The following is a 26962-nucleotide window of genomic DNA, read 5'->3' on the forward strand; positions in this document are numbered from 1 at the left end:
CTTATGCATGTTGAAACCTGCACACTGAAATCGCTTCATATACTTTACGTATTTTAATATCTTGCTCACCAAGTGATTTTCGTGTTCAAGTAGCTACTTTTTGGTGGACTTTGTTTTGGGTGCGGTGGTTGTGGGGCCATTCTCAGCGAGTGGCTCACCTGGTTTATTTTGTAGCCAGTTCAACTCCATTCCGCGTTTCACCGTTCCTTCACAGGACTACCGTGTAATCTGAACTTCAAACTTTTGCCCTCACTCCACGTATACCATTCCATCAGTGTGGAATAGATCATAAATGAATTCACACAAAAACATGATAATTTTGTTTACAAATGTGAAGCCTTGGGTTTGAAAATCTTTTGTGTCAATAAGATAACCTCCTTTGTGATTTTGAAAGAAAGTAAAAAAAAGTATTTTCCAGACATAATTTTGAGGTGACTGATTGCTTAGGTCACAAAGGTGAAGGAAAATGCGTCATTCACATCCCATAGTTGCCTCTTTACAGCATTTACTGTCAATGACATACATAAATTAAATGCTGTACTTGCCCGATCAAAAATTTCAATTGTTCACACATCAAAATGAAACTTTTGACAATTTGCATTCACTATTGATAAGAATTTGTTGCACAATGTTTCTAAGTACACATAACAGCAATACAACAGACATTTAGTTGTGACATAAAAGTGGAATATCGACTAAACAATGTTTGCCATGTAAAAATCATACATAAAGCTGATCGTTGTTGAAGGTTCATGTCGTGTCCACGTGTACGATCGTGTTTCTCTATTACGAAGATAAAATATTTGACCGGCGTTCGTGTAGTTGTAATACACACAAGGAAAATATTGAAAATTCTTACTTGGTTCATATGCTTAACATCCGTTCGCTTTGGACACATAACGGTCATTAGAAACAATTGACAAACACGAAGCATCCGAACGTGGCGCTATTTACAAAACATCTTGGCACGGGCTCCTATTGCGAAATCTCTTAGACGTGACTCGTGTTTCCAAGTCGAGGGATTCCCCCCCACCCTCTCCTCCACCACGAGAATTGGTTTAATCTGGGAGGGTACAGCATGTAAACCACAAGTCGTATCTGGGAAGTGCTCACATATATCAATCACTGCAGCAAGGTTCCGCTGTTTGCTAAGCCAGGCAGAGCGACGCAAGCGGTGTTGAGTAAAAATTCCCACCACCAAAGAAATGTTGGGTTTTGTAAAGCCGACATAAAAGGTGGTTGCTGGCAACGCGCGTGGGTGTGTTAGCGATTCATCGGGTCCAAAGATCAAGGCTCGCAGCAGCGAAGTTTGGACTTTTCTCGGAGCTGTTCAAGTCCGCGACCAAAGCCTGTGCTGTGTCACAGATGAGTTATTAAACATGAAGCGCTTTAATCTGTGCTGGATTTTTCTATGTCTGATCGTTCTTCCTCCAGTATCAGCGCAGTGGTGGAGTGTATTCAAGGTCCCCACAAAAGCACCTGCATTGTCAAAGACGGGGAAGGATGGCGAAAAAACCGCTGTCGCACCTACAGATCCGTCGTTCAATGAAGAAGACGAATATAACCTTGAAGACGACTTGACCGAAACAAACCAGGACGATTTGGACAAGAACGAGACGGATGAAATAGATGAGGGACAGGACGAAGATGAAGATTACCTTGAGGAACATTACGACGATAACGTTGACGAAAAGGTCGATTCTTTAGGGAAAGCTGAAGGGGAAGAAGAAGTGGAAGAGGAAAACAAAGATGATGAATTGGAAGAAGTGGAGGAGGAGGAGGAGGAGGAAGAAGAAAATGGAGATGAGAACGGAAACACGAATATTGGTGATGAAGACATAGATAATCTAGACCCAATCGAAGATGACGATGATGAAGACTATTCGGATGAAACAACAGACAGCGGACCGGTCAAAGGTGACAACGGAATCATAGCTGGTAGAGATGACGAGAATGAGAATGAAGGTATGCATTTGTTTATTGTTTGAATCAATGAGTATGGAGTGCACGTTTATAATTTAAATACATATATATGATCTGCTCCTACTTATGCTAATATACGGTATACACACCGTGTTGTCTTACAAAATAATTTCCAGTATCCCTAAGCCATTGTGATTGTGTCGTTAAAGAGAGCAATTTTTTTTAGTAATGTGTGTGATTACGGCATCACAAGACAGGACTTGAGCTGGTAAACCTCAATTAGATTTAGAATGAGTGTAGTAGATGTCAAAATAACAATCTAAGCTTTCCATGCACATTTTTTTTGTGCTGAAGCAATATGCAAAAGGTACGTGCAGTACAACCTTTATGAGTTGAGTGGATAAGATCTCTAACATTTATATGAACTTGTATCACAACCAGCATGAGCTGTCAAATTAGCCTGTATGTAGTAGCATGCAAAAAAAGTAAGATATATACGGCCTGATAGAGTTACCACGCATAAAAGCCTTCTGTAACACAAACGTGTGGTGGGTTACGTATCCGTAAAAAAGCTGTTCATAGTGTCAGCAGGATTAACACGTTTTCAATTCATGAACGGTGGTCTTCACTTCATTTTCATAAACGCAATTAATTTTAAACTTGATTTGAAGCTTTCGTGACTGCAGGAATTACTCTTTGGTTCTTTCGGTACAGTCACATCGTGTATAAGGTATATTTAACAATAGGAATAATTTACAGCCCTCTAGGACTCACCACTATGATCTCTACATTGGGTCAAACTTAACATCTCTTAATGTTCGACGGCTTGTGCACCAGATCTTATTTATTCACGATATACTTACAAAAAAATCCGCAGACTACCTGCTGGATCTCCTCTCTGTTTAAAGAACAAATTTGACCTCAGATCTTCGCTCATTTACCTGCTTCACATTCCCTATTGCCGTACAAAAACTGGAGGAAGGGCCTTTGCTATTGATGGCCCCAGGGTCTGGAATGCTATTGCCAATAAACTGCAACTTGAATCGATACCAATGAGATCTTCTCTCAAAACTGCTCTAGAGGAGTTGTACACCCCTAGCTGCCACTGCTATTCATTGGCGTAAAATAAAATAAAATGTTTCGCTCCGGATGACGCTGCAAAGTATTATCTGTATTTTGATTTAGCGTGCTGATCTTAATGGTGCATTGAAAAATTTGATACTCCGACTGATGCTTCTGTTGTTGTGGAGTAACTCATGCAGCCAGCTATGGCTATAGGATTTGGTGTTACATGTTATTTATGTAGTTTATTGTAAAAATTCGGTCACAGTCCCTATGATCACTGTTACGTTGCAATTATGGCTTTATTTTTTGGTGATTTCGAAAACGTTTTTGGTTTGGACATGTTTTGCTGTAGTACGGAGTTAGACTGATGGCCTTAATCTAAGTTTTCTTGTGTTTTTGTTGTTGTTTGACTTGCATCCCACTGGGATTTTTTGCACACAGCGTTGGTGTACGGTGCTTTTTCAGGAATTTTTTGCTGTCTTTTTCATGGATTTTCTGTTTGCACAGTCACATAGTCACTTTAAGATGTTTTCTTGTTCGTGTTTTTGTTTTTTTTGTTTGTTGTGGTTGCACCCGATTCAAGAGCCGAATTGCTCACAGGGCTATACCAAAATAAATAAACTAAAAATAAATAAGTCTACTGCTGGATGAAGGCTTCCCCATGCAGTATAGGTCATGGGGGAGCAGAGATTAACCATATTTCACCGTTAGGGGAGGGATGGTAAAGTTATGGGGGAAGGGGGACACAGGTTCAGATATCACTCGCCAATGATGTTAGCCGTGGCCGGTAATCAAATTAATTTCACCGGATTCATAGCAGTCTGATAACCGCCGCAACACCCCTCCACCCCAAGTACGTACAATACAACAATGTAAACATGCACGTTGTTATATCTGTCTGCATTGTCTGGAAGTTAGGATCTAGCAATAAATTTTTGTGTTTTGATATAATATAACAACACAACGTTACTGTGCTATGCACAACAGTAAAATTGTGTGATTGATAAACTTGGAATTGTGTATTCACGTGAAACCCAACCTACGTATAGTTGTTATGGAGATGCAGAAATATTTCAAATGTCAAGGTATCACAGTTCAAGCATACAGTATATGCCTCGACACTGTTACATCAGGTAATTAATACTGTTAAGAAATAACTAGAAAACGTACATTTCATTATATAGTAAATGATGAATGGCAAATTTACGCGTGCCAACAGAATGACAAGCCATCTGCAAGATGGCACGATTGCCTTATAGGAACCATGGTGGCAATAACCGCATTCTGGTTTTCCAAACCACTATGGCTCAACCATACGGCCCGTCCCTGCGTTACTGTGGTTAGAGAAGGACTCGTTTCAATCCGCCCTTGCAATATGGAATGCTCCGGCATCAACGGCGCTCGCCTAAGCCGCCGCACCCAGGGGCACTTGGGCACGCGCGTTTTTTCCATTTTTGCGTGGGAGACGAGGAACGGTGGTGTGCTGTGAGTTTTGTTATAAAAGAGCGTGTGCCCGAAGGGTATAAGCCTCGGCAGGCACCCGCGTGGTGCTAACGCGGGCTTTCAAAGGCTACGCCCGTTGAAACAGAACCATTTCTAAACACTATTAGACCGTATTCATATTCTTGGTTCTTTCGGTAAAGTCACGTTGAAGGGAAACAACGTGACTTTACCGAAATAACCAAGAATATGAATCACTGCAGTCACGAAAGCTTTAAATCAAAATTTACTATTAGACCGATGAGGATTTGAAGGGTTAAGCGTTTGCATTGCAGCTAAAAGAAATGTTAACTTACCATTATCACTGTTCCAAAAAAAAAAAGATTATATACGGGTATTTACTGTGTGGTAAAAAACAACAACATTTGTGTCTCTTAAAATGGCCCAGCAAAGAGACAAAAGGCTTCACATTATTTTCCCATGCTTAGGCAGCCAACCACCCCAAAACCACACATCTTCTTTTCTCAACCATTGACCTTAACGCCTCTAAATTTGCTCACACGTGACTATTTACAATAGGCACCTTGACAAGGTGATGAATGGATCAGTGCATGGTATGTTCCTTGCCAGGATGACTGCTTTTGGGACATAGAGCAGTTAATAGCTGCCTTTTGTGGCTGTAAAAGCCATGCAATTGGCATGTAAGGGGACATTCAAATAGTTTTTTAAATGAGGCCATGGGCCAGAGCATAAATTTGTACCACTTAAGGTAGCAATACTTTAGTTTCATCAAGTTATTTATATTGTGAATAAGAGTCCATCATTTGATAACCCACTAATTTCAAATGCTTATCACGTAATTCACTTGTGTTTTCCACACAAATAAAATAGAACCACTGAAGTTATATCACCTGAGGTGGCCTAGGACTCTTGAAATAAATGGTTGGACTGTGGGGACTGGGAGCACACACAAAAATGACATCACTGTCACTTTATACATTTGTTTGTATTATTTATGAAACACATATAGCGGTGTATTATGGTGAATTTTATGCATATGGTGGTAAATGCACGTGCATTGTTGTTCAGAATCAGCTTATTTAAATATTTTTCAACTCCTTACTGTGGGAAGTAGTATCAGCTAAGGGTACGATGACTCATTTGCGAAGGGATATTCTTTAAAATCCCTATGAAATGCAGAGGACCAGTGTATCCGTGTCATGACCACATTAAGAATTTTGTCCATAAATATTAAAATGCCAGATTGGGCCATCACGATTGCTCACCAAGGCTCAATGCCTGTGTGCTTAGTAAAGTAGCATTGAGAACACTGCAATTGGTTTAAGGCAATGCCTCATACATTTTGTTATTATTGAGTGTAAACAGTTTGGTTCCACTAAATTTCAAGAGTCTTTATTGGAACAAAAACTATGTGTAAAACCCACCAATGCAACAAACAGACACTTTGCACGGTCAGATAATGACTTGTAATTGGTTTATTTTTTATACCTCATTTGTATCTTGTGACAATTTTGATAACGGATGAAACTGCTCAGGTCAACAAAGCGGATTCCTATCACAGTGAGAATTATAAAGGAAGGGACCATTTACTGTTCTTGTGGTTTGGTGTTTATGATCATTTCATGAATAATATATAGGTTATGAACCAAGTACAGACTTCTCATCTCTTGAAAATTATTGGCAACGACGATGATGACATACAATTCAAACACCTTTCAGATTTGAAATCGAATTAGCCAATTACTTGCAATTTGCCTACCCAGTAGCAAGCGGGCCGACACGCAGGGCTACCTGTCACATTTTTTCTATTCCTTTTTATCCTTTTTAAAGTTGTGGACTGTCAAACCCACACATCACCTGACCGGGTTTGTGGTTAAGCTGCGTGCGTGTAAGGACACAACCACCCTGGATCGCTGTCGCCAAGAAGCAGCTGCTAGCAGCACACGTGAATAGCATAGCTCCCATCACGAATCCGAAGAACTCACAAAGCTATAACGCAGCGCAGAGCCCTGTGTGAAAGAGGCTTTGGCTTATTCACACATTTTTTGTTGTCTCCAAGTGAGCCAAGTTCACTTTTGAGTGAAGTGTGTAAGAAAAGAAAACCTAAAGAATTTGGATTCATTCACACCCGCATCGCACAAAAGAACTCTGCTTGAAAGTTCAATGAGTTATTTTGCATTCACATTGCATTTACAAACACATGCACGCCGAGGCCAAAATTACCCACAATGCACCCAATATTGTCAGATCTCAGAACTGAGCCTGAACAGGGCTTGGATGGGTAACCACCATGCACACCAGGTTGTCACAGACATCTGGCGGACTAAGTTCGGCACAGCAGCGGGAAGGGCAGGAAAATCCATTGTTGGACTGTACTTCCGATGCTCCCACGTCTATGCCTCCTGCCGTCAGTAACCTACAAATAACCCCCCCATGACCCACATGCCATAGAGAGGCCCTCATCCAGCAGTGGAATAACATATTATACACGACTGTTTTAGCATTATAATTATCATAATTAGTATGCACATGCACAGAAAAGACAAATATCCCCCATACTAGCCTTTTGCCCGTCCAAGGACGGGTGTGTTGCAGTAGATCTGAAACTTGCAAGCGAACAGCAGAGCGCGACGTGATATTCATTGCGTGAATGCGTGTGCAGTTTGTAAGGGCGCGGTGACACGGACTTCTTTCATTTAAAGTTTATAATCCCTTGTTCATCACGACGTCCTTTTTACTTTTATGTCTCAATAGCGTTGCGGAGATCACGTGACATGAGGGTTCTGCCTTTGTAGTGAGGGTTGTCAGTTGACGCCAAGGAGGGGGGAGGAGGCGCCTCGACCCCCCATGTGGAGTGACGTCAGCCGTTAATGATTATTAATGGTGGGGGTGTCCATTTGGAGGACGTCACCTGTTCATAATTATGAATGAGGGGGACTGGTGTGACGTCACGTGCGGGACACAGACATTATTGGCTCATAGTAGTTAATAGCATTGACAGACTCTAGGGACAAGTGCTGTTAGCGAGCGCCTATCATGGTTGGCATGGCACACGAGGGGGTGGGTGCCCAGCACCACGCCTGGCCGCCTTTATCTTCCTAGTGGAGATGTTTACACACCCACCTCACCAGGTACTTATTTTAGGTTCAGCCGACGTAGGGGAGGCCCGAGAATGGTTCACAATCGTTAATGGTGTTGGCCATAAGCGGGAATTGAACTCGAGTCGCCGGGGTTCGTAGCACAGCGCGGTAACCGCAAACCATACCCATGCACAAACAAATTTACACATACTATGGTGCCCTGTTAGAATTATTAATAAGTTTGAATTCCTGTCTTAACATTTGTATTCACATTAGAACAGTAGCCCCATTTATAAAGGAGGAAATCATCTATATAACTATCAACGGTGCCGCCTTTGGTATTGGTCTGGCCCCCACATATGTGTACACAGGAAGGCTTCCTTTACAAAGGCTCTCCTTTGTCATAGTTCTGGCTGGGAAGCTAAAAAGTGGAAAGACAGACGAACAAACGTCCTCCAGTACCCCAGTAGTTGTTTGATAATGAATACAAACACATTTAAATAAATCAAGTGATGTGCTAACATATGAAAAATATTGTTATTCAGCCATCTGTTAATAGGTGTTGGCAACGAGCAATCATCACCAACCAGTCACTGCAAAAAAAACATATTGCTCTCTCATGTACTACTGTAGTGAGTTCAACTGAGTCACAGATGTACTCTTATCTCAGACCGTGTTCATGGACACAATGTGGATCTGAAACACGGTAGGACCAATACCTTGGCCGTGGCTGATCATTGTTTTAACGCTGTGGGCACACATGAAATTGATTTCTCCAAGACGAAGGTACTCTGCAAACCCACTGGCTATGAACAAAGATTTGTTCATGAAGCCATCCAGATATATAAACATAGACACAATTTCAACCGAGAAGATGGGTACAAACTTAGCAATAATTGGAAGTACGTTATAAACCAGGTAAAGTTATAACTGGCTGTGATGCTTCATCCTACCTGCCGGTACTAGCAGCTATTTCCTTCTCTGAGTTACATTACCTTGTTAAATGTTTTTACATTAACAGGCTAAATGTCTCACGAACATAGCCGCTGCTCCCTTTTCCTCGATGTGGCGGTGGCTCTCGTTGTTTAATAAGCTGAATGTCTCACTGGCACGTCCACCATTGCGATGGTTCCCTTCCGTTGACATGCTGGTCTCTCAGAGTGCAGCAGCCAACGCCGCAGCTTTTGTTGCCCACGAGGTGGCGTTGTGCCCGGTTCTCTGACACTGACATGCCAATCTTCTCATTAACACAGTCGCTGTTGCAGGAGCCGTCTCACATTGACGTGCTCATCTCTAGAAATACAATGGCTGCCTCTTCAGCACCGTAATCGTGGGGTTACATTAACAGATTGGCCTGCTAATCTCCTGCAATACAATGGCCGCCTGATGAAAGCCGCTTGTGTTGTGGCCGAAACGTCGTGAGAATTTTATTGTTATTTTAGTTTATCAATTTATTATTTTATTCTCATTCTACGTGACTTTACCGAAAGAACCAAAGAAGAAAAAATGGCCGCCTCTTCAGCACCGTAGTTGTGAGGTATATCAGGCTCTCCGATCTTACATTTACATGCAAATTCCATCTCTAGCCCCGCCCACTTACCCTTGGGTTGCGCCCATCTCAAACCTATATAACCTCTTGCTGCAGCAGCTCTCCCGCTATATTTCTCCTGCCTCAGCAGTTCATCTGTTGTATTTTTTCACCTGAAGACGATTGCTTGTGTTGCGATCAAAACGTCGTGATTTTGTAATTATTTTTTTTATCTACGTGACTTTAACGAAAGACCCAAAGAGTACTCTTGGAGGCAACACATTTATTTAACACCAACACACGGGGTAACTGCCCCTTAACAGAATAACAATCTATGGTGGTGACCACCAGGCTAACTACACTAATTACAACGTAACTAGCTACTATGGACCGGGACCACAGCTCGGGTCCAGGTCCACGTGTTGGAGACTCGGTAGAACGTAGGACGTAGACGAAGGTTCCTTCAAGATGAACAACAACACCGGTCCCTCTGGGGGACCCGGCTACCCGGCTTTTATTCTCTGCGGCGTGGCTGGCTCCGCCCTTGGCCACGCCCACCTTCCAGAATCTTCGAGCAGGATCTGGACCCAGACCACGTGACCACCCCGAGCCCCGACTTGGAGACCCTGTGTAGACTTAACTGGTCACGTGTCCTCTCCGGTCAACCAGAGTGCCACGGCCTATAGTAACCCCATTCCGACGGCCGGCACTCCCACACCCTCTCATGTAGGGCTGGCACTGTACGCCAAGCGTGATGCCATCCAGCGCTATCTATCAACACACCTCGTGCCTCTCTAGGGCCGGCACTACACAGTGACATCCCGCGATGTCACTACACTACTATTGGTGCTCAAATTATAAGTGTAAAGACAAACACATCGTGATTGAGGGTGTTTAGAATGCCACCTTATATACAAATGGAGGGTTTCATCTTCATTTAATATTGAAAGCCGCCGGCAGTCAGAGACTATCAATAAGGGAGAGAACGCCCCTGAGTGTGAATGTGGGACCATCGTAATCCGCGTAATGCTTGCGTGAGTCCTGTATTAATCAAAACCCCTTCCGTGTTTCTAAGGGCCTTCAGGGGGCAAGTCGGAGGAGGAAGAGCTTCCCCCCATTAAGGGAGACTTAGAACCATCAAGCACGCCTTCAGCAACACAGGTGAGCACATGTAGAGGTGAGGCTGGGCATGATGTTACTTTCTCACCAGCTGTTAACATCTCACCACCGTAGTACCCTATGGTGATGAGATGTTAACTACTTCGCCTGATATACAGGAGGTCGTGGGTTCAATCCTGACGCCTGTATATTTGCAGTTTGCGTGTCTTTCTCCCTGTGGTGGCAGGGATTTTTCTCCAGATCCTCTGGTTTTTCTCTCCACATTTAGAAAAATGCGTTTAGAGTACTTGGCTGCTATATATTTCAACATGATACGCCACTTTGTTGACCTATCATTTGTGGCCAGGTTGCTTCTGAAAAAGCGTTACATAGCTCAGTGGGCCTTACCTGGTAAAATAAAAAGAAATAGTTTAGAGTAAGAGTTTTTGGTTTATAGTGTCATAGAATAAATTTCAGTTAGTGCTGGAACAGAACCAGGGCTTAATTTCTCACTCCATCACTAGGCTGGCTTGGAGTAGGAGTTATTGGCGTAAGGCACTATCACTAGAACACTACCCATAATAACAATAATTATGTTTTTGGCGAGAAGGATGTGGCATGCGAAAACAATTCCCGGAACAGCGTTTCAGAGTGCTCTGGCTGAAATCAAGCACTGGGCATAACTCATTACAAAATATCCCATTGAATTTGGTGACATTTGCTGAACAAAACCAACCATCCATGAATGTGAATAATGACCCCTCATGGGATTACACTCACCTGTAGACTCTGCAATTGTAATTTTTTTTATTTCAAATTCATAATTGTTACGTACACCGTGTAATCTAGCAGAAGTACACAGTGATGATTATATTTTGTGCAAATTGACCAAGACACGCGCGACCAATCATTCACAATATAGCTTGCAGTGTTTCCTTTGGGTGACGGTGGGATGTGTTTAACACGCACAGGGAAAGAAAATAACGGTACTTCCTACAGCGAAAGTAGGCGATTCTATACCCAGCAAGCTTCAACCCAAAGGACAAATAACCAAGGACTCTCCTCTGATCAAGGGTGAACAAGTAAGTTCACTTTTTGACTGGGTTCTCCAATAAGAGAGAGTGCCTGGCAAGGTTTTTGTGCTGGCTGGTATTTTAGGGGGCACCACGATGGCGTGGTGTTAACTACCTTGCCGGGTATACAGAAGGTCGTGGTTTCGATCCCGACCCTGACACCTGCATATTTGCAGTTTTCATGATCTCCCCGTAGTTGCGTGGATTTTTCTCCGGGTCCTCCGGTTTTTCCCTCCACATTTAAAATCATGTGTTCAGAGTATTTGGCTGCTATAAATTTCCACATGATAAGCCACTTTGTTGAGGTATCATTTGTGGCCAGGTCCCTTCTGAAAAAGACCTATAAACTCAGTGGGCGTTACCTGATAAAATAAAAAACAAATTTACTTTACAGTCTTTATAGTGTCTTAGAAGGAACTTCAGTCAGTGCTGGAAAACAACCAGGGCTTCATTTATCACTCAATTTCTACACTGGCTTGGAGTAGGGGTTATTGGTATAAGCACTAGAGCACTACCCATAATAATAATTATATGTTTTTGGCAAGATGGATGTAACATTCCGAAACAATGAATGTAACAGCATTTCACACTGCTCTGGCTGAAATCAAGCACTGGACATAACTCATGAAAAGATACCACATTGAATTCAGTGACATTAGCTGAACAAAACCCACCATCCATTAATTTGAGCAATTACCCCAAATGGGATTACGCTTACCTGCAGATAATGTCATTCATATTGTGATTTCTTTTCAAATTTTCAAATCTTTATGTACACCGCGTGATCTCGCAGAAGTAGAGAGTAATTATTCAATTTTGTACAAATTGACCAAGACACGAACGACCAATCATTCACAATTAGGCCTCGGCAAGGTAAGGTAAAAGGTAAAAACAACGAGCCTACCTTTACCCTACCTTTAACCTTACCACAATACAATCACTGTACCCTACCTTTTACCCTTTAGCAGGTAAGGTAAAAGGTTAAAAGCAACGAGCCTACCTTTTACCCTTACCCCATACAAATTACCCGATTACAGGGTAATTACTGGGGTACTACACATGGAAAAGGTTTATAACGGTAAACGCTAGGTAAAGCGCTTTATTCACATAGAATACTCTCGATTCCAATTTTACACGCTTTCTTTTAACTCACTCTGTCTGTTGTTGTCGTTGTTGTATCTTCAAATCTTGTAACTCAATATTAACCCACTTCCCAATGTGGTATCGACTGCAAACTTGGTATACTTATGTCATACTCATGACAATACTACATTCTATCATTAAAAATAAAAATATATATTTTTAAACATTATTTTTTATATGTTATGTTTCGGCTTGGGTCTAATTGTCCACTGTCAACTGACGTTGGCTGTAATTGGCCACGGTCCCTTACGTTGTTACAAGCTTCGGGGCCACTTCCTGGAGTCGTGGAGTTCTGCCATTACTAGTACATTTCATTTAAATCGTGTTTAAAAAAGTTTTGTTTAAAACATTACTTGTTAAATGGAGGCCACGGACTGTGCCACGGAGCTTTTAGCGGTAAACAAGGCACCGTATTTACCGGGTAATACTTCACGCTACCTTTACCCTACCGGGTAATTCTTCCGAGCTACCTTTACCTTACCCTTTACCTTACCCTTTACCTTACCCCTTGGCATGTCGACACCTTTACCCTATACCTTTACTCTTTTACCCGGTTTAAAGGGTAAATTACCTCACCTTGCCGAGGCCTATTCACAATATAGCATGCAGTGTTTCCCTCGGGTGATGGTGGGATGTGTTTAACACGCAGAGGAAAATAAAATAACGGTACCTCCTCCAGTGAAAGTAGGCGGTTCTATACCCAGCAAGCTTCAACCCAAAGGACAAATAACCAAGGACTCTCCTCTGATCAAGGGTGAACAAGTAAGTTCACTTTTTGACTGGGTTCTCCAACAAGAGAGAGTGCCTGGCAAGGTTTTTTGTGCTGGCTGGTATTTTAGGGGGCACCACGATGGCGTGGTGTTAACTACCTTGCCGGGTATACAGAAGGTCGTGTGTTCGATCCCGACCCCGACGCCTGTATATTTGCAGTTTTCATGATCTCCCTGTGGTGGCAGGGATTTTTCTCCAGATCCTCTGGTTTTTCTCTCCACATTTAGAAAAATGCGTTTAGAGTACTTGGCTGCTATATATTTCAACATGATACACCACTTTGTTGACCTATCATTTGTGGCCAGGTTGCTTCTGAAAAAGCGTTACATAGCTCAGTGGGCCTTACCTGGTAAAATAAAAGGAAATAGTTCTGAGTAAAAGTTTTTGGTTTATAGTGTCATAGAATAAATTTCAGTTAGTGCTGGAACAGAACCAGGGCTTAATTTCTCACTCCATCACTAGGCTGGCTTGGAGTAGGAGTTATTGGCGTAAGGCACTATCACTAGAGCACTACCCATAATAATAATAATTATGTTTTTGGCGAGAAGGATGTGGCATGCGAAAACAATTCCCGGAACAGCGTTTCAGAGTGCTCTGGCTGAAATCAAGCACTGGGCATAACTCATTACAAAATACCCCATTGAATTTGGTGACATTTGCTAAACAAAACCAACCATCCATGAATGTGAATAATGACCCCTCATGGGATTACACTCACCTGTAGACTATGCAATTGTTATTTTTTTATTTCAAATTCATAATTGTTACGTACACCGTGTAATCTAGCAAAAGTTGACAGTGATGATTATATTTTGTGCAAATTGACCAAGACACGCGCGACCAATCATTCATAATATAGCTTGCAGTGTTTCCTTTGGGTGACGGTGGGATGTGTTTAACACGCACAGGGAAAGAAAATAACGGTACTTCCTACAGCGAAAGTAGGCGATTCTATACCCAGCAAGCTTCAACCCAAAGGACAAATAACCAAGGACTTTCCTCTGATCAAGGGTGAACAAGTAAGTTCACTTTTTGACTGGGTTCTCCAACAAGAGAGAATGCCTGGCAAGGTTTTTGTGCTGGCTGGTATTTTAGGGGGCACCACGATGGCGTGGTGTTAACTACCTTGCCGGGTATACAGAAGGTCGTGGTTTCGATCCCGACCCTGACACCTGCATATTTGCAGTTTTCATGATCTCCCCGTAGTTGCGTGGATTTTTCTCCGGGTCCTCCGGTTTTTCCCTCCACATTTAAAATCATGTGTTCAGAGTATTTGGCTGCTATAAATTTCCACATGATAAGCCACTTTGTTGAGGTATCATTTGTGGCCAGGTCCCTTCTGAAAAAGACCTATAAACTCAGTGGGCGTTACCTGATAAAATAAAAAATAAATTTACTTTACAGTCTTTATAGTGTCTTAGAAGGAACTTCAGTCAGTGCTGGAAAACAACCAGGGCTTCATTTATCACTCAATTTCTACACTGGCTTGGAGTAGGGGTTATTGGTATAAGCACTAGAGCACTACCCATAATAATAATTATATGTTTTTGGCAAGATGGATGTAGCATTCCGAAACAATGAATGTAACAGCATTTCACACTGCTCTGGCTGAAATCAAGCACTGGACATAACTCATGAAAAGATACCACATTGAATTCAGTGACATTAGCTGAACAAAACCCACCATTAATTAATTTGAGCAATTACCCCGAATGGGATTACGCTTACCTGCAGATAATGTCATTCATATTGTGATTTCTTTTCAAATTTTCAAATCTTTATGTACACCGCGTGATCTCGCAGAAGTAGAGAGTAATTATTCAATTTTGTACAAATTGACCAAGACACGAACGACCAATCATTCACAATTAGGCCTCGGCAAGGTAAGGTAAAAGGTAAAAACAACGAGCCTACCTTTACCCTACCTTTAACCTTACCACAATACAATCACTGTACCCTACCTTTTACCCTTTAGCAGGTAAGGTAAAAGGTTAAAAGCAACGAGCCTACCTTTTACCCTTACCCCATACAAATTACCCGATTACAGGGTAATTACTGGGGTACTACACATGGAAAAGGTTTATAACGGTAAACGCTAGGTAAAGCGCTTTATTCACATAGAATACTCTCGATTCCAATTTTACACGCTTTCTTTTAACTCACTCTGTCTGTTGTTGTATCTTCAAATCTTGTAACTCAATATTAACCCACTTCCCAATGTGGTATCGACTGCAAACTTGGTATACTTATGTCATACTCATGACAATACTACATTCTATCATTAAAAATAAAAATATATATTTTTAAACATTATTTTTTATATGTTATGTTTCGGCTTGGGTCTAATTGTCCACTGTCAACTGACGTTGGCTGTAATTGGCCACGGTCCCTTACGTTGTTACAAGCTTCGGGGCCACTTCCTGGAGTCGTGGAGTTCTGCCATTACTAGTACATTTCATTTAAAGCGTGTTTAAAAAAGTTTTGTTTAAAACATTACTTGTTAAATGGAGGCCACGGACTGTGCCACGGAGCTTTTAGCGGTAAACAAGGCACCGTATTTACCTGGTAATACTTCACGCTACCTTTACCCTACCGGGTAATTCTTCCGAGCTACCTTTACCTTACCCTTTACCTTACCCTTTACCTTACCCCTTGGCATGTCGACACCTTTACCCTATACCTTTACTCTTTTACCCGGTTTAAAGGGTAAATTACCTCACCTTGCCGAGGCCTATTCACAATATAGCATGCAGTGTTTCCCTCGGGTGATGGTGGGATGTGTTTAACACGCAGAGGAAAATAAAATAACGGTACCTCCTCCAGTGAAAGTAGGCGGTTCTATACCCAGCAAGCTTCAACCCAAAGGACAAATAACCAAGGACTCTCCTCTGATCAAGGGTGAACAAGTAAGTTCACTTTTTGACTGGGTTCTCCAACAAGAGAGAATGCCTGGCAAGGTTTTTTGTGCTGGCTGGTATTTTAGGGGGCACCACGATGGCGTGGTGTTAACTACCTTGCCGGGTATACAGAAGGTCGTGTGTTCGATCCCGACCCTGACGCCTGTATATTTGCAGTTTTCATGATCTCCCCGTGGTTGCATGGATTTTTCTCCGGGTCCTCTGGTTTTTCTCTCCACATTTAGAAAAATGCGTTTAGAGTACTTGGCTGCTATATATTTCAACATGATACACCACTTTGTTGACCTATCATTTGTGGCCAGGTTGCTTCTGAAAAAGCGTTACATAGCTCAGTGGGCCTTACCTGGTAAAATAAAAGGAAATAGTTCTGAGTAAGAGTTTTTGGTTTATAGTGTCATAGAATACATTTCAGTTAGTGCTGGAACAGAACCAGGGCTTAATTTCTCACTCCATCACTAGGCTGGCTTGGAGTAGGAGTTATTGGCGTAAGGCACTATCACTAGAGCACTACCCATAATAATAATAATTATGTTTTTGGCGAGAAGGATGTGGCATGCGAAAACAATTCCCGGAACAGCGTTTCAGAGTGCTCTGGCTGAAATCAAGCACTGGGCATAACTCATTACAAAATACTCCATTGAATTTGGTGACATTTGCTAAACAAAACCAACCATCCATGAATGTGAATAATGACCCCTCATGGGATTACACTCACCTGTAGACTATGCAATTGTTATTTTTTTATTTCAAATTCATAATTGTTACGTACACCGTGTAATCTAGCAAAAGTTGACAGTGATGATTATATTTTGTGCAAATTGACCAAGACACGCGCGACCAATCATTCACAATATAGCTTGCAGTGTTTCCTTTGGGTGACGGTGGGATGTGTTTAACACGCACAGGGAAAGAAAATAACGGTACTTCCTACAGCGAAAGTAGGCGATTCTATACCCAGCAAGCTTCAACCCAAAGGACAAATAACCAAGGACTTTCCTCTGATCAAGGGTGAACAAGTAAGTTCACTTTTTGACTGGGTTCTCCAACAAGAGAGAATGCCTGGCAAGGTTTTTATGCTGGCTGGTATTTTAGGGGGCACCACGATGGCGTGGTGTTAACTACCTTGCCGGGTATACAGAAGGTCGTGGTTTCGATCCCGACCCTGACACCTGCATATTTGCAGTTTTCATGATCTCCCCGTAGTTGCGTGGATTTTTCTCCGGGTCCTCCGGTTTTTCCCTCCACATTTAAAATCATGTGTTCAGAGTATTTGGCTGCTATAAATTTCCACATGATAAGCCACTTTGTTGAGGTATCATTTGTGGCCAGGTCCCTTCTGAAAAAGACCTATAAACTCAGTGGGCGTTACCTGATAAAATAAAAAACAAATTTACTTTACAGTCTTTATAGTGTCTTAGAAGGAACTTCAGTCAGTGCTGGAAAACAACCAGGGCTTCATTTATCACTCAATTTCTACACTGGCTTGGAGTAGGGGTTATTGGTATAAGCACTAGAGCACTACCCATAATAATAATTATATGTTTTTGGCAAGATGGATGTAACATTCCGAAACAATGAATGTAACAGCATTTCACACTGCTCTGGCTGAAATCAAGCACTGGACATAACTCATGAAAAGATACCACATTGAATTCAGTGACATTAGCTGAACAAAACCCACCATCCATTAATTTGAGCAATTACCCCAAATGGGATTACGCTTACCTGCAGATAATGTCATTCATATTGTGATTTCTTTTCAAATTTTCAAATCTTTATGTACACCGCGTGATCTCGCAGAAGTAGAGAGTAATTATTCAATTTTGTACAAATTGACCAAGACACGAACGACCAATCATTCACAATTAGGCCTCGGCAAGGTAAGGTAAAAGGTAAAAACAACGAGCCTACCTTTACCCTACCTTTAACCTTACCACAATACAATCACTGTACCCTACCTTTTTTCCCTTTAGCAGGTAAGGTAAAAGGTTAAAAGCAACGAGCCTACCTTTTACCCTTACCCCATACAAATTACCCGATTACAGGGTAATTACTGGGGTACTACACATGGAAAAGGTTTATAACGGTAAACGCTAGGTAAAGCGCTTTATTCACATAGAATACTCTCGATTCCAATTTTACACGCTTTCTTTTAACTCACTCTGTCTGTTGTTGTCGTTGTTGTATCTTCAAATCTTGTAACTCAATATTAACCCACTTCCCAATGTGGTATCGACTGCAAACTTGGTATACTTATGTCATACTCATGACAATACTACATTCTATCATTAAAAATAAAAATATATATTTTTAAACATTATTTTTTATATGTTATGTTTCGGCTTGGGTCTAATTGTCCACTGTCAACTGACGTTGGCTGTAATTGGCCACGGTCCCTTACGTTGTTACAAGCTTCGGGGCCACTTCCTGGAGTCGTGGAGTTCTGCCATTACTAGTACATTTCATTAAAGCGTGTTTAAAAAAGTTTTGTTTAAAACATTACTTGTTAAATGGAGGCCATGGACTGCGCCACGGAGCTTTTAGCGGTAAACAAGGCACCGTATTTACCGGGTAATACTTCACGCTACCTTTACCCTACCGGGTAATTCTTCCGAGCTACCTTTACCTTACCCTTTACCTTACCCCTTGACATGTCGACACCTTTACCCTATACCTTTACTCTTTTACCCGGTTTAAAGGGTAAATTACCTCACCTTGCCGAGGCCTATTCACAATATAGCATGCAGGGTTTCCCTCGGGTGATGATGGGATGTGTTTAACACGCAGAGGAAAATAAAATAACGGTACCTCCTCCAGTGAAAGTAGGCGATTCTATACCCAGCAAGCTTCAACCCAAAGGACAAATAACCAAGGACTCTCCTCTGATCAAGGGTGAACAAGTAAGTTCACTTTTTGACTGGGTTCTCCAACAAGAGAGAGTGCCTGGCAAGGTTTTTTGTGCTGGCTGGTATTTTAGGGGGCACCACGATGGCGTGGTGTTAACTACCTTGCCGGGTATACAGAAGGTCGTGTGTTCGATCCCGACCCCGACGCCTGTATATTTGCAGTTTTCATGATCTCCCCGTGGTTGCATGGATTTTTCTCCGGGTCCTCTGGTTTTTCTCTCCACATTTAGAAAAATGCGTTTAGAGTACTTGGCTGCTATATATTTCAACATGATACACCACTTTGTTGACCTATCATTTGTGGCCAGGTTGCTTCTGAAAAAGCGTTACATAGCTCAGTGGGCCTTACCTGGTAAAATAAAAGGAAATAGTTCTGAGTAAGAGTTTTTGGTTTATAGTGTCATAGAATAAATTTCAGTTAGTGCTGGAACAGAACCAGGGCTTAATTTCTCACTCCATCACTAGGCTGGCTTGGAGTAGGAGTTATTGGCGTAAGGCACTATCACTAGAGCACTACCCATAATAATAATAATTATGTTTTTGGCGAGAAGGATGTGGCATGCGAAAACAATTCCCGGAACAGCGTTTCAGAGTGCTCTGGCTGAAATCAAGCACTGGGCATAACTCATTACAAAATATCCCATTGAATTTGGTGACATTTGCTAAACAAAACCAACCATCCATGAATGTGAATTATGACCCCTCATGGGATTACACTCACCTGTAGACTATGCAATTGTTATTTTTTTATTACAAATTCATAATTGTTACGTACACCGTGTAATCTAGCAAAAGTTGACAGTGATGATTATATTTTGTGCAAATTGACCAAGACACGCGCGACCAATCATTCACAATATAGCTTGCAGTGTTTCCTTTGGGTGACGGTGGGATGTGTTTAACACGCACAGGGAAAGAAAATAACGGTACTTCCTACAGCGAAAGTAGGCGATTCTATACCCAGCAAGCTTCAACCCAAAGGACAAATAACCAAGGACTTTCCTCTGATCAAGGGTGAACAAGTAAGTTCACTTTTTGACTGGGTTCTCCAACAAGAGAGAATGCCTGGCAAGGTTTTTATGCTGGCTGGTATTTTAGGGGGCACCACGATGGCGTGGTGTTAACTACCTTGCCGGGTATACAGAAGGTCGTGGTTTCGATCCCGACCCTGACACCTGCATATTTGCAGTTTTCATGATCTCCCCGTAGTTGCGTGGATTTTTCTCCGGGTCCTCCGGTTTTTCCCTCCACATTTAAAATCATGTGTTCAGAGTATTTGGCTGCTATAAATTTCCACATGATAAGCCACTTTGTTGAGGTATCATTTGTGGCCAGGTCCCTTCTGAAAAAGACCTATAAACTCAGTGGGCGTTACCTGATAAAATAAAAAAACAAATTTACTTTACAGTCTTTATAGTGTCTTAGAAGGAACTTCAGTCAGTGCTGGAAAACAACCAGGGCTTCATTTATCACTCAATTTCTACACTGGCTTGGAGTAGGGGTTATTGGTATAAGCACTAGAGCACTACCCATAATAATAATTATATGTTTTTGGCAAGATGGATGTAACATTCCGAAACAATGAATGTAACAGCATTTCACACTGCTCTGGCTGAAATCAAGCACTGGACATAACTCATGAAAAGATACCACATTGAATTCAGTGACATTAGCTGAACAAAACCCACCATCCATTAATTTGAGCAATTACCCCAAATGGGATTACGCTTACCTGCAGATAATGTCATTCATATTGTGATTTCTTTTCAAATTTTCAAATCTTTATGTACACCGCGTGATCTCGCAGAAGTAGAGAGTAATTATTCAATTTTGTACAAATTGACCAAGACACGAACGACCAATCATTCACAATTAGGCCTCGGCAAGGTAAGGTAAAAGGTAAAAAACAACGAGCCTACCTTTACCCTACCTTTAACCTTACCACAATACAATCACTGTACCCTACCTTTTACCCTTTAGCAGGTAAGGTAAAAGGTTAAAAGCAACGAGCCTACCTTTTACCCTTACCCCATACAAATTACCCGATTACAGGGTAATTACTGGGGTACTACACATGGAAAAGGTTTATAACGGTAAACGCTAGGTAAAGCGCTTTATTCACATAGAATACTCTCGATTCCAATTTTACACGCTTTCTTTTAACTCACTCTGTCTGTTGTTGTCGTTGTTGTATCTTCAAATCTTGTAACTCAATATTAACCCACTTCCCAATGTGGTATCGACTGCAAACTTGGTATACTTATGTCATACTCATGACAATACTACATTCTATCATTAAAAATAAAAAAATATATTTTTTTACATTATTTTTTATATGTTATGTTTCGGCTTGGGTCTAATTGTCCACTGTCAACTGACGTTGGCTGTAATTGGCCACGGTCCCTTACGTTGTTACAAGCTTCGGGGCCACTTCCTGGAGTCGTGGAGTTCTGCCATTACTAGTACATTTCATTAAAGCGTGTTTAAAAAAGTTTTGTTTAAAACATTACTTGTTAAATGGAGGCCACGGACTGCGCCACGGAGCTTTTAGCGGTAAACAAGGCACCGTATTTACCGGGTAATACTTCACGCTACCTTTACCCTACCGGGTAATTCTTCCGAGCTACCTTTACCTTACCCTTTACCTTACCCTTTACCTTACCCCTTGACATGTCGACACCTTTACCCTATACCTTTACTCTTTTACCCGGTTTAAAGGGTAAATTACCTCACCTTGCCGAGGCCTATTCACAATATAGCATGCAGTGTTTCCCTCGGGTGATGGTGGGATGTGTTTAACACGCAGAGGAAAATAAAATAACGGTACCTCCTCCAGTGAAAGTAGGCGGTTCTATACCCAGCAAGCTTCAACCCAAAGGACAAATAACCAAGGACTTTCCTCTGATCAAGGGTGAACAAGTAAGTTCACTTTTTGACTGGGTTCTCCAACAAGAGAGAATGCCTGGCAAGGTTTTTGTGCTGGCTGGTATTTTAGGGGGCACCGCGATGGCGTGGTGTTAACTACCTTGCCGGGTATACAGAAGGTCGTGGTTTCGATCCCGACCCCGACGCCTGTATATTTGCAGTTTTCATGATCTCCCCGTGGTTGCATGGATTTTTCTCCGGGTCCTCCGGTTTTTCCCTCCACATTTAAAATCATGTGTTCAGAGTATTTGGCTGATATAAATTTCCACATGATAAGCCACTTTGTTGAGATATCATTTGTGGCCAGGTCCCTTCTGAAAAAAGACCTATAAACTCGGTGTGCCTTACCTGATAAAATAAAAATAAATTTACTTTACAGTCTTTATAGTGTCTTAGAAGGAACTTCAGTCAGTGCTGGAAAACAATCAGGGCTTGATTTCTCACTCAATTTCTACACTGGCTTGGAGTAGGGATTATTGGTATAAGCACTGGAGCACTACCCATAATAACAATTATATGTTTTTGGCGAGATGGATGTAGCATTCCGAAACAATGAATGTAACAGCATTTCACACTGCTCTGACTGAAATTAAGCACTGGACATAACTCATGAAAGGATACCACATTGAATTCAGTGACATTAGCTGAACAAAACCCACCATCCATTACTCTTTGGTTCTATTGGGTAAAGTCACGTAGGTAAAAAATAAAATAACAAAAATCACGACGTTTCGGCCACAACACAAGCGGCCTTCATCAGGTGAAGGGACGAGACTGTCTGGAGGAGCGCTGGAGTGAAAAAAGCCACGCTCAGATCAATTTGAGAAATGACCCCTAATGGGATTACGCTTACCTGCAGATAATGTCATTCATATTGTGATTTCTTGTGATTTATTTTCAAATTTTCAAATCGTTACGTACACCACGTGATCTAGCAGAAGTAGACAGCAATTATTCAATTTTGTGCAAATTGACCAAGACATGAACGACCAATCATTCACAATATAGCGTGCAGTGTTTCCCTCGGGTGACGGTGGGATGTGTTTAACACGCACAGGGAAAGAAAATAACGGTACTTCCTACAGTGAAAGTAGGCGATTCTATACCCAGCAAGCTTCAACCCAAAGGACAAATAACCAAGGACTTTCCTCTCATCAAGGGTGAACAAGTAAGTTCACTTTTTGACTGGGTTCTCCAACAAGAGAGTGTGCCTGGTAATGTTTGCGCTGGCTGGAAATGTATGGGGTGCCACGGTGGCGAGATGTTAACTCCTTCGCCTGGTATGCAAGAAGGCCGTGGGTTTAATCCCGACCCTGACGCCTGAATATTTGAAGTTTGTATATTTTGCCCATGGTCGCGTGGATTTTACTCCGGGTTCTCCGGTTTTTCCCTCTACATTTAGAACCATACGTTTAGAGTATTTGGCTGCTTTACATTTCCACATGATAAGCCACTTCGTTGAGCTATTATGTGTGGCCAGATCGCTTCTGACAAAATACATATTTAGGTCAGTGGGTCTTACCTGGTAAAGTTAAATGTAAAAATACATATATAGTAGTTTAGGCTATACTACATAGCGATAGGGATACTGCCATGTGTAATCCTTCGCACACTGGACAGTCCAGAGGATTGTCGGATCAGTTCCTTCTCCCAGCGTGGTAGAAATGATGGATTAATTTGATCACCCCCCCTCCCCACCGGAAGTTGATTATCAGGTCGCATGCTCTGGAGTATAGTGTGGGTACGCCCATATCTTCAAATGCATCTCGTCAGCATGGAAAAGTAGGCCAATACATTCTAGAGGGGCTCTCTCTGTAGAACTCCCTCGAGTGGAGCCCTTCCATCAGCAGCGGCACGAGACAGCCGTTAACAAAAAAAATGTTTTATTCCTAAGCACACTTTCCACCACCATCTATCAACTCAAACCATCTGCAGGGTGGTTACAAGAGTGGTTATAGCCTCAAAGTCCAAGCCTGAACCTTATTTTATTGTCAACTTGTGCTCACAAAAAACTAGGAGACGCCTCCTGGGGAAACACAGCTTAATGGCAGCAAGCATAACTGCTGCAGCAGACTCACAAATTACGTGGAGAATTTCACAGCAGAGTCGATGCATGCCCACACATGCATGAGCATTTTGACAGAGGCACAGGTTCAATCCACCCGTGTGGTGCGGTGTCACACAGCTGTTGTGGAGTCGATCGGTTATAAATGGTGAATGTACACTTAACTCGCTTTATTTTTCACTTGTGTACAATTGCATTTTGGACTTTAATGACGATAACATGTACAGTACATATCTCATGTGAGCGAGAGCAGGTTGGAGTGCTTCTGGAAATCTGCACTTGATAATAAAAAGCAACGCACCAATGTACCTAAAGAGAATTTTCAATCGGTGCATATTTACCGTCATGACATTAGACCGGAAACATGAAGACTGACAATAAAAAATTTAACAAATTCCGAAAAGTGTGCAAAGCAGCATGGGGAGGTGCATGCTTGGAACGACACCGAGCAACAGGAAGAGGAGCTCATGGATCAAAGAACAAATGCAAAAGGTCGTCTTATTGAATAGTTATATGGTCAGACACATTGCTAGAAAGGATGATTATCAGTGGTCGAGACTCATGGTGGAGTGACAGCCAAAGGAGGGACACAGACCGGAGAGGAAGACCACTGCAAAGATGCAGCAATGAGATCAGCTTTGTATAGCAGCTATATAGATTGATGGATTGTGAGACTATGAATGATGGTGACCTTACTAGGCCCTCTCTAACAGAAAATTTTCCCAACAGTCTATATGGCTAAATGGAAGATCTTTCTATGGTATATATGTGAAAGATCCCCCTCATAGCCTTAACATACTTTTTGGGGCAAGTGCTGTTAGCGGACACCAATGAAGGATTGCACAGTACACGAGGGGGTGGGTGTACAGCACTACGCCTGACCGCCTTCGTCTCCCCAGTGGTGACGTTTACACACTGCACCAGGTACTTATTTCAGGCTGAATCGACCTAGGGGAGGCCCAGTACTGGTTCGGATAATCGTCACTGACGTTGGCCGTTAGCGAGAATCAAACTTGGGTCGCCGGGTTCGTAGCGCAGCGCACTAACCGCTACACTACCACTCCCCATGGTATATATATATAGTATAGTTTCAACATACACGTGTAGTGGCATCGTGGGATGCCACTGCCTGTGGTGTGAGCCGGTCTGTGTGAGGCACGAGATATGGCGTGCACACCACTGTCAGCCCTGCACTGGGGCCGGCTGAGATGACCTGTCAGGGATGGATGGCACTGCACTCCGCATGCAGTGCCAGCCCCCAGAGGTTAGGGGGCGAAAGTGTCGGGCATGGAGCGGGGTTCACAAGGGGCCATGGCACTCTTGAGTGAACCTGTGGCACACGTGACTGGAGGTACCGGCTGGGGGGGGCCTCCAAAGAGGGGGCTGGGGGACCACAGGTCCCATAGAGATCCTTCTGGGAGCTTCCAGAAGGTGGGCGTGGCTAAGGGCGGAACGAGCCCGCCACCGAGAATATAAGCCGGAGCCCTGAACGGGGCCGGCTGCTGTTGTTTGAATGAAGACACGAAATCGTCACCTGGAAGAAAAGCCCCGAAGACAATACCCGGACCCGAGTCGGGGTCCGGTCTAAGATAGCCTCCCCAGGTTTGGCTTGCCCGGAGGGACTACCTCCCTAGGTTATCTGTGGAAGGGGAGATATCCCTTTGTGTTTAGGGCTGAATTGTTAAATAAACGTGTTGCTTCCAAAGAAGCCTTCGTCTCCCTTGGTGTGAACCACTACACATGCATAAGCAGTAAAGCTGCTGTGAATCTGGCAACCTAAGTTCGATTCTTGGCCACGGCTAACATCACTGACAAGTATTTTTCTGAAGTAGTCATGGGCATCCCTTCACTTCGCCAACCTTGCACTGACCGGCGGTCACGTAAGGGCATGGCATGGGGAGACCTTCATCGATCAGTTAATTGACAAAGCACTTTTCATTTCATTATTATTTTAAAGTATATATTATACTGTTTGGTGCATATTACCCTTAATCCAAAACTTGTCTTTCAGAATGAGATAAATATTTGCGTACCAAGCTTCTCACTTAGTTTCAAATGCCTTTAGTAGTGAGATAGGAGCATGTACCGATTATAAATCAGGACTACCCATCTCTGCCATCCACACCGTGGCTTTAGTTTCTTACAGGCTCACACATGCACCACCATGCACAGCTGCTGCGTATGTCGTGCAAAGGTCACAAAGAGCAGCGTGATGAACGCATGAGCTGCCGTAGCTCAATCAGACATCTACAACTGCAATGGGGTTGAGCTACACGAATAGGGAATATTCTAAAGCAGTGGTTGCCAATCTGTGGATCACAGAAGAAAGGTGCGCCACAAGGCCTTGAGTCGTAGTCCCCGTTCTTGTTGCCGCTAGGATTATCTTCACAAGACACCATATTTTTTTACTATATGGTGAGAGTTGACAGCGATCCAAAAAGGTTGGAAGCCACTGCTAAAAAGCTTGTTTACATAAATATTGAGATTCTGCATTGTTTCGTGTTTCAAGTAATTTTCGTTAAAATGCGCTCTTGTGAAATTCAAATTTAAAATACCTGACAGGGCTGTTACACTGATAGCATGTGGTTGCAATATCTTTATGACAGTTATACAGTAAGTTTCCTATCGCAGTTGGGCACTGATGTTACCACCTGCCCAGACGTTACAAACAACTCATGATGTCATCATTACCTTTGGCCATCGACATGTGTCATGTTTAAAATCAACATCAGTCAGCTGTGAAACTGTGGGTTGGTGTTAAAATTATAAAATGTCAGTGTTGTATTCTGTGGCATTGTTAAGTTCATACTGCGACCTGCAAAAATGTTGTGGTTTATTCACCACCGTTTATAGCGAGTAACCCAACGCCCTCAGAACATCAGATAAAACCTTTTGTAAATAGCACCGAGAAATGCAGTTGCTAGAGACCAGTGAAATGGGTCTCAGGCTGATTTTTGTGAACCTAATAAATGATTGTGACATAAACAGGAGAACTGAGGTTCAACC

General features: G+C 42.4%; 1 protein-coding gene across 4 annotated transcripts in view; it reads left to right on the forward strand.

Annotated features, from left to right (window-relative positions):
- The first annotated feature begins 588 nt into the window (after nt 1–588).
- Nucleotides 589–26962, forward strand: part of LOC116943842 (uncharacterized) — a 55975-nt gene continuing 29601 nt past the window's right edge. The window contains exons 1-2 of one of the 4 annotated variants that reach the window (XM_076068168.1): nt 589–1965; nt 10142–10218. In XM_076068168.1, coding sequence (XP_075924283.1) covers nt 1380–1965; nt 10142–10218 — 663 coding nt within the window. In that variant the 5' untranslated portion in view covers nt 589–1379. Of the gene's footprint in view, nt 1966–10132; nt 10219–21686; nt 21886–22948; nt 23060–26962 lie in introns of those variants that run through there. The other 3 variants (XM_076068167.1, XM_076068169.1, XM_076068170.1) reach the window with 3 other exon arrangements.

Source organism: Petromyzon marinus, chromosome 19, assembly GCF_048934315.1.
Source record: "Petromyzon marinus isolate PM22_M1 ecotype Great Lakes invasive population chromosome 19, UKy_Petmar_22M1.pri1.0, whole genome shotgun sequence".
In the NCBI taxonomy this organism is placed as follows: domain Eukaryota; kingdom Metazoa; phylum Chordata; class Hyperoartia; order Petromyzontiformes; family Petromyzontidae; genus Petromyzon; species Petromyzon marinus.